This window comes from Humulus lupulus, chromosome 5 (assembly GCF_963169125.1).
Source record: "Humulus lupulus chromosome 5, drHumLupu1.1, whole genome shotgun sequence".
NCBI lineage: Eukaryota > Viridiplantae > Streptophyta > Magnoliopsida > Rosales > Cannabaceae > Humulus > Humulus lupulus.
Genome location: NC_084797.1, coordinates 24,921,286 through 24,933,898, shown reverse-complemented (window position 1 = coordinate 24,933,898; position 12,613 = coordinate 24,921,286). Strand labels below are relative to the sequence as shown.

The 12,613-nt window shown below is 31.8% G+C and overlaps 1 protein-coding gene across 1 annotated transcript; it reads right to left on the bottom strand.

Moving 5' to 3' along the window:
- Positions 1-6,946: 6,946 nt before the first annotated feature.
- LOC133834642 (late embryogenesis abundant protein At1g64065-like) lies at positions 6,947-7,956 on the bottom strand. Its single transcript, XM_062264317.1, has one exon. The coding sequence runs from the start codon at positions 7,821-7,823 to the stop codon at positions 7,191-7,193; it is 633 nt and encodes a 210-aa protein (XP_062120301.1). The 5' UTR covers positions 7,824-7,956; the 3' UTR covers positions 6,947-7,190.
- Positions 7,957-12,613: the final 4,657 nt, after the last annotated feature.

The following is a 12,613-nucleotide window of genomic DNA, read 5'->3' as shown; positions in this document are numbered from 1 at the left end:
AAGGTCGTCCATCCAGAAGAAGGCTAGCTTGAAGTTGGGAGGATGATTCGGCATGTCCTCAAAGATCTTCTTCTCCTTTGGGTAGCTCGATAGATAGTAGAAGCCATCTCCTCCTCAAGCTTGGGAGGGGTTGCTTTCCAAGCAAAAGAGATAGAGAATCTCTCTTGGTGAAAGTCCTTCCCACTTTAGCTTGTGGTATAGCAACCTGAGGGCGGACAACACCCTGTAAGATTTGGTCTGAAGTTGGAAGGGCACGAGCCCGACAAAGTCCAGAAAATCCTTAAAAAAAGATTTCAAGTGAAGAAGAGCCCCTGCCTTCATATGCTTGCGACTCCAGGCCGCGAGCTTAATCTTATTATTGGGTTGGCCATCACCCGGGGCATAGCATCTTCGCTCGTTTGGAGTTGCAGCTCGACACATCAGCGTTTCAGATAGTCTCAAGCCGTGGCGAGCTAGGATGTCAGAAATTTTACCCGTCGAAGTAACTGAGCTCCAATAATGCTTGGCCTCGAAGAATTCCTCCCTGATGGTAGGACTGGAAGCAGCTTGCAAGGTAGAAGGGCGGTTTGAAGAGTCCTCCATCAGAGAAAAGGAAAGTACACCAGGCTCGAAGGCAACAATGACTTTGAGTTTGGGATCGAGAGGGATAGGTCTGAGTTCAGGGTCAGGAACTGGCTAAATCACGACCCGAAGTTTCCTCCTTTTTCTTTATTCGACCTCGTCAATCTGACGTCGAAAATGGGCTCGTATATCCTCTTGTTCACACCTTGCACGGTGCTCGCGTATCAGTCGCAAGTTCTGGGTGAAGGGAAATTCTGGACTGGGAGTTGATGGAGAATAAGGGATTGCAAGCACTGACCCCCACCAATTCTTAGAATTCTGCGACATCTAGCAAGAAAGAAAAGGGTGAGGGCCAGGCATACAAGAAATCAGAGTATGATTTTGGGTGATTCGAGCTCGAAGGCTCGAGATCACGGAGTATGCTCGATCGAGACCGAGGTCTCGAAAGGACAGGACGAATTCAAGGAAGAAGCCCGAATTATTGTAAAGTTCGGGCTTCGAGCGTGTATCTGACGCGAGAGTTGGAAAGTGTGGGTTCATTTTAAGAATCCCAGATTTTCAAGGGAAAAGTTGACGGTTACCCAAAAAGATGCCAATTTTGGGATTTGTGCAATTTAAAACCCTAATTCAGAACCCCCTTTCTTGGTCTACACGATACATTACCCGTAGTCTAAAAAAACCTACATTTTCATTTTTTGCACTGAATTTGGGTTTGAGAACCGGGATTTAAAAAAAAATTAGTAAAAAATTTGTGTAATACCAGATACACAACTTTGCAAAAGCTAGAAACTAGTAAACCCATTCCTAGTAATTACATTCGCACAGCAGAAAAATACGTAGAAATACGTAAATAATAGAGCAAGGTGAAGAATGGGAACTTACACACAAATTTTTGCGGGTACAAAGAAATCGTCGAATGGAGTGTTTGGTAACAGGGAGGACCTCACCGAATCGAATATATTGGAGGTAGCTTGTTTCCGTGGCTTGGAAAACATGCAAAGTTGAAAGAAATCTTTTAAGTTATGGTTTTTTCTCTCTGAAAATTCAAAACGTGAAAGTAAAATGAGGAAGACGATATGGGCGAATTTATAGGCCCTAGGGAATGTCAAGGGTCGAACTGATCTGGACCATTGGTTAGATTTGTATATAATCGAATGGTCGGGTGCAAATGTGGCGATGGCGGCCAAAAGTTGGCAGGTGAATAGACATGGGTGTGGTGAAAAGGTACTTGAGTACTCTGATTGAGCAACCCATGGTTGACGCATGTCCACACTCGATTATATTAAGTGGGTCAGTTTTCGATAGAAGCAGTTCAAAAGTTTCCTTCTCATAGGATTCGAACTGATACTTTTGAGGGGGCAAAATGTTACACCCAGATTTTGAGAATGGGAATTTTTTATCTTGAAACTTAGGCTCGTAAGGTGTAAGCTCGAGATTAGCACAGTCGTCATGTGATCAGAAAATTAGAGACAGTCACGCTAAGCAGTAAGTGGCAACGTCGGATTGGTAAGCTCGGAAACTACGTAGTCTTGGAGGTGGTCCAAGGTTAGAAGTTAGGTTCGCAACTCGTAATGGCAATGATTCAACACTTGTATAAACTTCTTGATTTATTTCCTACCCTCGGACAAGACAGTTTGAGCTCGAGATGTGTAAGCTCGAAGAGGATGATTTCGTCTACATTACTTGTTGGGAGCATAGGCGAACCAAGGTGATGAGCTCGCAATAGGCAAATGGTCTTGAAGACGTGTGAATCTAGCATCCAAGCTCGTCAACTATGTGTGAACGTGTTTATTGTTGAAAAATCCCTATGTTTAAGGGATTGTATGTAATTTGTTATTAAATCCCAAATATCATGGGATATTACCGCGTACATGATATTGTATGCATTTAATAGCATTATTTTATTGATTTGTAGAATAACTTCCTGAAATCTGTGGGAAGAAATTCAGTAAACCACTCTATAAATAGTGGGGCAATTCATTTGTAATAGGAGAAATTGAGATTGGGAAAACTCTGTACAATTGCTTCCAGAAAGCTATCAGAAAACTCCTAGAAGTTAATAACACAGACTCGTGGACTAGGCAGATTTTAACTGCTGAATCACGTAAAAAATCGTGTCCATAGTATTTATTTCCTCTGGTATATTTTGTTTAATTGCTCTTATTTTCTATGTTGACGAAAAACGGCGTCAACAAATAATATAACATATAACATATTCTTATATACCTAATTTTATAAATTATTATCTAAATAAACATAATGTATAAATTAAAATTAAGAAAACATTCACATATCATTACTAATTAAAAGATGTCATTTATATATATACACGTGTAGTTCATTATACATACATAAGAAAAATTAATAAGAACATACGAATCTAGCTAGTAAGTTACATATAAGAAAAATTAGACTTCATAAATAATTGACATCAATCTTGCTAACTAGTTGGTTTATAGTGGGAGTAGGTCGTCCTTGACACTGAATACGATTTTGTTAAACCACTACAAAATTGACAAGTAAATATAGATTAGATGATTAGGTACTATATATAATTTTTCTTAAACAAAAAAAAGTTCAAAATATACCTAATGATAATATCTACCTAATTCCTAAGTGAATATTGAAAGAAAATTAATATTTTAATTGAACAAAAATATGTTCAATTAATAAATTCTAAAATAAAATGGGCAGAGTTTCTTCTATTTATATAACGTATCCAAAATTCATATGTATTTACAATTTCAACATAAACAACATAATTATTACATATATTAACTTCTAAAACATGTTCAATATATTAATCTTAAAAAAAGTTTGGTAGAGTTTCCTCTATTTCTATAGCATATCCAAAATCATTACTACCTATAAATTCAATTAAAAAAAACACAACAATCAACATGCATAATTTCGTCCATAAACTACCGCAACACATAGAATTCGCAGAACCTACTTCAGTAAGACACACATCTTATCAACCTTCTGTTATCTCCGCAGCATACAATTTTATCTAGAGACCTACTTCACTACAGATGAATATCTAATATATTCAAACTCCTCTAACAACAGTTTGTATAATATAAAAAATAAAAATAAAACATTAAGTATTAAGTATTAATTATTACTCACCTTCAAAATTAATCTTCAACAATTTCAACACACTTCAAATTCAAACATGTATTTTCTACAATAAAAGTTTAAACATTGATTAGTAAATATGGTAATTTGTATGATTTAGAGTATTCAAAATTACTTATTAAAGTCAAACAAGTAAACTCAAATTTTAACTAGTAACTTTCTAATAAGTTAGTTAAACCACTAAAATTAAATTTACTAAATCATAATTACAAAATTAGTGATAAATTAATAATAAATTTGGATTGCTAAAATTATTAAAAAAAAAATTAACTTAGAAAATTCATTATGTAAATAATATAAAAATTTATGTAAAAAATAATATTATAATATAAAAATTATATATTGTAAATAATTAACATAATTAATATTGACATTATTAAAAAATAAATACATTAGGTATTAATATCCCAAAATCTGATATATTAAAAAAAAAATCAAGTTTGAGTGATCAATACCTGTTTTGAAGCATGGAAATGTTTTCTAATCCTCCAAAAACATTCAAAAACGTTCAAAAATTGCCAAAAAAAAAAACCAACCTATAAACATACATTAAAACTCCATTAAACCAACTCAAAATTTCTTCATTTTTGCCCTAAAACTTCAAAATAAATCATTTTTTTAAATATATACATGATTTAAAGCATTAATGTGGAAGAAATTTAAAAAAAAACACACATAAAAATGGTGAAGATGATGATTACCGTGGCTATGGATGATAGGTTTTCCGTTCTTGCGCACGACTCAAATGAGGGAAATGAGGAGAGTGATTGGTCGGGGTCGAGTATATGGGGAAGGGGACTTTTCTCCGCGGTTATTTTGAAAAAACCACAGAGAAAAGTCTTCGCTTCCCCATACTTACTACTTTACACCGCGTTTTTTTTTTTTAAATCGCAATAACATAGTTTTTTTAGGCGGGTATTAAATGTGATATTTGAGAGGCATTCAAACATTTTTTTTCTGCGCTTTTTATTTAAGGTTTAAAAAAAATGCTGAGAAAGACTATATTTGTAGTAATGGAATCTGAGTAATGAGCTTGAGGATCAATGCCCTATATTTATATAGGTGAGACTTACCATCAAAGTCTTTGTCACAATTGATGTCAGAATATTCAACAATCAATGAGAATGTGAAAAATTGGTAACTCAATTAATGCTAACCCATATTGAGAATATTTGCCAATTAATCATAATATTGACTTTAATAAAAAGAATTATGATTTTTAGTAATTTTTAATTAATACATAATATCCTAACAATTTTACTATTATTGTATAATGCATATAACTAAAATAAAATCCATTTAGTAAAGCTCAAAGTTGCTTGAGTAAATTTTTCATGATAACTTTTCGTCAACATAAAATAACAACTTATTAAATAATGGAAAAATACTATATTTGATTATTTGAGAAAATTTCAATGATATTCCTCTCTTTTATAATGTCTATCAAAACTAAGTAGTCTACTTAATTTTGGTCAAACTTCTTTTTTTTTTAAATAAGATAATTTTACCCATGTTTTATTATAATGTACAAAATTTTAGTTATTTTACACAAATATATATTTTTTTAAATAATTAATATTATATTTTTTATAAAAAAAAACACTTTTTTTATTATATTAAAAAAATTGTAGCTTATATTTGTTATATATTTTAAAATATTATTTATTTCAATAATTTTATAATTTTCACAACACTTATTATTATATTTATCATGTATATTATAAAATTATTTTTTTTAACACACATAATTTTTAAATTATAAAGATAAAGCAGTCGATAAACTAAAGCGCTATCAAATTGACCATATATATAAATATTCATCCTAATAAACAATTAAGGAACGTTATGTTATTAATTAAATTCGTAATATATATATGTACATAATACTATAATATCAAGAAGAATCTGGCCGGAAGATTTAGAAGAATAAATAAATGAATAACTGAATTGTTACGTTGTATCTTATTTGATCTCATTGTATTCTTTTATTGGCGATTCAAACCTCGTGTGATGGTGTTTGACTCTCTTCTTGCATAGATTCTTTCCACACTAATGATAACCATCCAACCATACACATAAATTATATTCTGATAATTTTTTTCAACCAATCATATTTACTTAAAGATTTCTACCCAATGTCTATTTCTCTACTGTCAACACCTTCTATATACACCGCATTTAGACTCTCTAATTAGAGATATCTATCTTGTCTATATGAGAAAATTAAAAAAAAAATTATCAAGCTAATTAGTTGTAGTTATCAATTTCAATTTCAATTTGTATTTTAAATTTTTTTGCTTACGTGTGTGTACTTGTCAATATTCATAATTAATTAAAATCTATGTATTATCATCTAAATTTTAGGTCCCAGTTCCCACCCTAAAATTCTCCATAATTAAATATTATATTCGCTTCTTCTTTTGCTTTGTCAATTAAAAATTAGGTAACATGCATCTTTTTGACAATTAATTTACTTCCTTTTAGACTTTAGGAGGACATTACGGAAAGTTCTTCCATTTTAATTCCTTCCTAATTTGTGTGCATTTCTCCTTTTTCACACCACGCACGAAATAATTCCTAATTTGAGAAATTAATTGTAACACCTTTTTATTATTGTTTTGTCACTTTAAGGGTTATTTCCATAAATAGTTTGGAATTTGTCGCAAATTAGCAAAATAATGAATCAAATATTTTTTCTTTCAATTATTTTTAAAATTTTAATTAATCAAAATTATCACTAAATCTTATGTACTTTTTGTATTTTTATTATATGAATAAGTTGTAATTTTATTTTTTTATATCATAGTGTGTAATATAATTATAGAATACCTCTCACAAATTTTAAAAAAAATTCGGATAATTAACATGTTGAAATCATGATTCTAATAACTTATTGTACACGCATTAAATTTGGAAACAAGTATGAGTAAAACATGTTATTTAAATCGTAATTTTAAGATATAAAAAATTTCTGAGACGTCTCTTGTAACTATATTAGTCATTGTTATTTAAAAAACAAATTAACTTATTTATTTATCAAAAAACTAAAGTACTAATGAGTAGTAATGAAAAATAATTTTTCATATATATATATTACTTTTTGAGGGGTAAAAAAGTGGAAAAATTATACAACTTACAATTTTACAACAAAATTATTTCTTACAAAGTTAAAATATAAAATTAATTGTAACTATATGTCAACAACATAATCAATGACTATTTTTCCAGTCTCCATAAATTTAAATAATAGACATGAATAGTTGAGATGCTTTTATTATTTGAATCAATAATACTTAAAAATCACACTTCCATTCAAGAAAAATACATTAAAATTACACCCGATGGAATATATAATAATAAAGAAAACACATAAAATTTCTATATTTGTTCAACGACGAACACAAGCACCATTGCAGAAACCATCAAAAAATAATTCACTAATCAGTCAAACAGAAAAAACTATGAATAATATGTATATTCATATATAGTTTCTATTTGCAATTTATATCTTGGACGACTTTTTTATTCAAATTAATATTGATGGTGCAATTCATCTCAAAAGATCTTTTCCTCTTGATCAATTTCATCAGGTGAACTGTCCCACTCAGCTTGCCATTACCAGTCAAAGTCAAAGCTCCAGATTTTATATCATCAACCAAAATCGAATTTGCGGTCCCCATCTCAGCTGTTATTTGAACCTTCTTAGTTGACCGAGCTTTGACTTTCCCTTCCTCAACCATTGCGTCACCATCGACCAGTGCAACACGAGTTCCCCTGTAGAAGAAGCCAACTGAGGTCTTTTCGAATTCAAAATCGGCGAAGTTGGTGTTCTTTATGCCTATTTCAGCTTCGAATTTCATATCAATGGCGTTTGAGCTACTGATCACACTGAGCTGATCAATGGTGATTGATCGAATTCGAAACTTGGCACTATGGACATGGAAGATTGTGGTCGTAAACACCAAAACCACTATCGTCAGGAGCAATACGATTACTGTGACGCAGCATAATTGTCTCATACTTCTCTTGTGGTGCAACTCCTTAGAATTGGACTCCTCCTCCATCGAGGCTGTTTCGACGTCGTTTTGAGGATGAACTTGTTGTGTATTATTATTCCTTGACATATTTGCATGGACGATCGCTTATAAATCACTCTTTTCTGTTCCCTTTAGCAATACCAATACAAACACTAATAATAGGCTTTATAGATTCTGAGTTTCTCGTTCAGGTGAAGAGAGAATATGGTTTATAATAAGTTTGCCACACTAGACATGGATTTATTAGCTATATTTATAGCCAAATGGGACTCAGAACGTACGCGTAGATATAATATAATATTATGCCCAATTTTCAAAGCGTGGAAAATAAATTATTATATATATTAGGGTGGGATCCTCAGATTTGGACCAACGACTAGTCAACTTGTACTGATTTAGCTGTAGACCTAAATACGTACATAGTTGAAGTTTCTAAATGGAAAAGTGAAAACAATTAATTTCAAACTTACATCTATGCGCAAAAAATACATATACTGCCAAACTGTCTGAAAACAGAACAATGCAGACAAAGAAATAAGAAGATAAGATTTGAAAAGAAATTATACAATAATTGAAAATAATTTTTTTATATTTTTTAAAACCCTAATAATAATATATATTCCACTTATACAACAATTGATATGACTACTTAATTAGGATTTTATAATTGGTTTTAAAATGTGTTAATATTTGTGTTTTTCGCTTACAAATTGTTCTGTGACTAATCCAATAACATTTTCGAGTCACTACAAAATGTTGTGACTAATCCGATAATTTGTTTAAAACTATTGATATCTATGAATTACCAACGTTATTATTTTCAGTAAATCGTAATCTAATTGGTTTATCTTTTTCAACCCATTATTATCAAAACATAGAAACTTATATTATGCTTGTATGTTTTTAAAAACAAATAAACAAAATAAATAATAAAAATATAATTTCGAAAAAAAGGTATTTTAAAAAAAATAATAATTACAAGCATCATGAATTTTCATATGTATGTTTTATGCTTACCATTTCATTTAAAAAAAAACAACCGAATACAAATTTATCTTTTTATTGGCTGACATAATTTCAATAAAAACAAAAAACTAAAAGAAAAGAAATGAGAAAATATTTTCTTTTACTTGAATAGTGTTTATAATTTTTCTTACAATTACACAGGAGATTTTTTCCTATTTTCATTTTTACTGGTCATCATTGTTAAACTTGTAGGAGATGTTGTTTATTTGTAAATATTTATGTTCACTGTATGTATTTAATTAAAAAATTTACAACATTCTATTTTGTAATATTTTCTTATTTGTAAAATATTCATACTCACTGTATATATATATATATAATAAAACAATGTACAACATTCTATTTCGTAATTTTTTCTTAATAGAATTTCCACGGGTTTGCTCAAGTGATAATTTTGACTGATCAGAATTGAACCGTAAAGTAAGTCCAAAGCTTTCATATAAATATGTAGGGAGCTTAATTCAAAGACATTATTTTTGTCTCAACCAGCATGAGCATTTTTTATTTTTGGTATTTAGGATAAATTATAACTCAATTTTTTTTATATATGAGACTTGTAGGGGCATTTTTTTATTTTCGGTATTTTGATAAATCATAACCTAATTTTTTATATATATAATATCGTACATGATAATTATAGTAGCATCCTGACAATTTTAAGAAAGTTCTAAATAATTTACAGTATTGAAATCAATGTTCAAACAGTATGTTTTACACGCGTATAGAAAAAATCAAGCATGCATGCAACTCACTATTTGAACCCTGATTTTGACACTATAAATTATTAAGAATTTTAAAAAATTTGTAGGAAGCATGTTATAACTACAATATGCACACTATCATATAAAAAAAAATTGAGTTATAATTTCTCTACATGTTGAAAATAGGAACACCCCTACCGATAGGAGCAAAAGTGATGTCCTTATAAGAATTTCTTTAATATATAGGAATATTCTCAAGTAAGGGCATTATTTTTGCCACTACCAGTAGGAACGTTTTTGTTTTGACATATGGAGAAATTATAACTCAATTTATTTTTATATGACGGTGTATATTATACTTATAGCAGGTATCCCACCAGTTTTTGAGAAATTCCGAATAATTTATAATATCGAAATCAGGATTCATGTAGTTAGTTGCATGCGTACCTGATTTTTTTATATGCATGTAAAATAGATTGTTTGAACCTTGATTTTGGTACCCTACATTATTCATAATTTTTCAAAAATTAGTGGGATGCCTACTATAACTATCATGTACACCGTCATATAAAAAAATTTGATTATAATATCTCCTGGTTCACAAAATAGAAACACCCCTACCATTTGTCCCTACCAAAAAAGCTCTATATATACATATACACACATATATATATGGAGGTAAAGGCATTACTTTTGCCCCTATTGTAAGGGTATTTTTTATTTTGAGTACTTTGAGAAATTATAACCAATTTTTCTTTTATATGATAGTTATAGTAGGCATCCCACCAATTTTGGGGAAATTTCAAATAATTTACAGTCCCAAAATCAAAGTTCAAATAGTTTGTTTTCCAAACATATAAAAAAAAAAAAAGACATGTGTGCAACTAATTGTTTGAACTCTGATTTCGGCACAGTAAATTATTTAGAATTTCTCAAAAATTGGCAGGATGCCTGTTATAATTATAATGTACGACATCATGCAAAAAAAAATAGGTTATAATTTCTTCAAATGCCGAAAATAAAAAAACGCCCCTACGGTAGGGACAAAAGTGATACCTCTACCTAAAAAATTCCTATAAATATATATTATCACAAAATGTTGTATGTTCAAATTAAAATTGAAAAATATATACTACCTACTTACTAGATATTTTCCCAAACATTAATTTTTTTCTAAGCCATTTATTCATAATATTGATCATTCTAGTTGGTTCTTGAATATAGGTAGAATGGGAAAAGAAAGAAGCCTCTTTCACATCCTCTAACACAATTTTTAAACTGTCAACAATATGTGTAGTGACCCATATAACTATAAGGGCGTGTTTGGAAATAACTATGTATTTACTAGGCCATATAATTACTAGGGTAGTAAGTACATATGAATAATTATATTGTTACACCCCAAATTTTGAGATTTAAATATCAGCCTCAAAATGTAGGCTCGCTATAATGGAGATTGGATGTATAAACGACAAACAATATGAATATTTATGCAAATAATTAATCACACCTAAGTGCTATGTCATTGCATTCAAACCTGCAATGTGAGCTCGAAGTCAAGGGTTCACTCCAAAGGTTAGTCTCGAAAGAATGGCAGAAGGAAGTGACATTCACATTACGGTGAGCTCGAAACATGAAGCAGGCTCGAAAGCGGGTTGGAGTAACAGCGGGTATGCGATTATAAATAACTACTCTTATGGGTTTAGTTGAAATCGTGTGTAAACAACCCTATTTTTAAGGGATGTTTGTTTCAGTAATGCATTTGATTGTATTTATTTAAATTTATTTATATTTCAAATTCAAAGGAGATATGTTATAACTTCTCAAAGATTAAGGGAAGAGTATTCTGTCAACCAGGCCCATAAATAGTTTGGATCATAGTCATTTAAGGACTAGGCTCAATTCTTGTACACAGAAACTCCGTGAAATTGCTTTCAAAGTTTTAACGCAGAATATAATAAAAGTGACTCGTGGACAAGGCAGATTTAACTATTGAACCACGTAAAAAGTCTCTTTTTTTTTTCTTTTCTTCCTATTTTTTTTATAAGTGCTTAATTGCTCTTATTTCATTTTAGTTAAAGAAAAACGTCGTCAACAGTTTGATGCTTTCATTGAGAGCATTAAGTGTTCTTTCAAACGTCCCGTTTTATAAAAATGATTGCTGTAAACATCCCAAGATCAGGAAGTGGACGACCACCTCCCAAGAATCCTTGAGGAATACCGCACTGAAGAGCATCCTTGAAGGCCTGGAAAACAGTCGGTCAATGATCAAACTCCCAATGAAGGGAGAGCGCCAACTACACCACGAGATCCTAGTCAAAGCTCCACGCCACAAAATCATCATTATTACAATCATGAAAGATATGCTCCAATGGTGCAATTGGAAAACCAAAGGTTGCGGGAGACATTAGTCGAGGCTACTCGGTTAAATGAGGATATGGCAAGATGGGCGGCTGAAGCCCAAGCACCCCCATGGAGGACTAGGGGCGACCTCGAGGAAGTACGACGACTAGGGAGAATTCTGGGGTTAACCAGTCAAGGGTTTTGTCTCGAAACCTGACCCATACTAACCAAACCAGAGAAATTCTCATCAACACTAGGCATAATCGAGCTCCCCCATAGGCAGCTCGGAACAATTACCCAGAGCCTATAAGGCCAACTGCGAACAATGAAAGGCCACCGCCATCTCCAATAAGGCATTCACCCTCTCCAATAAGGCACTCATCACAATATCGAGAGGTGCCATAGGCCCTAAGTGTACCTCCAGCTGGATAAGGGGCACCTCAGATGCTTGCCCGAAGTTCAAGGAGAGAAAGTCGAGACAGGAACCCTCAAGTTTACCTTGAGCAAAGGAGTAACCACGAGGTCCCAACAGGGGCTGACCAAGGGCATAGACGGGCGGACAACCCCAGCCATCTGGGAGTTAACTGTCAAGGTCACATGCAACTGGGATTAGAGTGCACGTGGACAATCCACCTCGAAATTATGCCCAACCACAACAGCAAAGGACTATCAGTTTTCTCGACGATAGTCTAGATTATAGAAAGTCGGTGAGTGACTATAACACTGACCTGAGGTACTATGAGAATTATCCTAATAATGGTCCCAATCTTCGAGACTATCTGAACCAGAGCCGAGGGTAGTAAAACC

Bases quoted from the DNA above. Each gene is read 5' to 3' on its own strand.
- LOC133834642 (XM_062264317.1), bottom strand. From the start codon at position 7,823: ATGTCAAGGAATAATAATACACAACAAGTTCATCCTCAAAACGACGTC.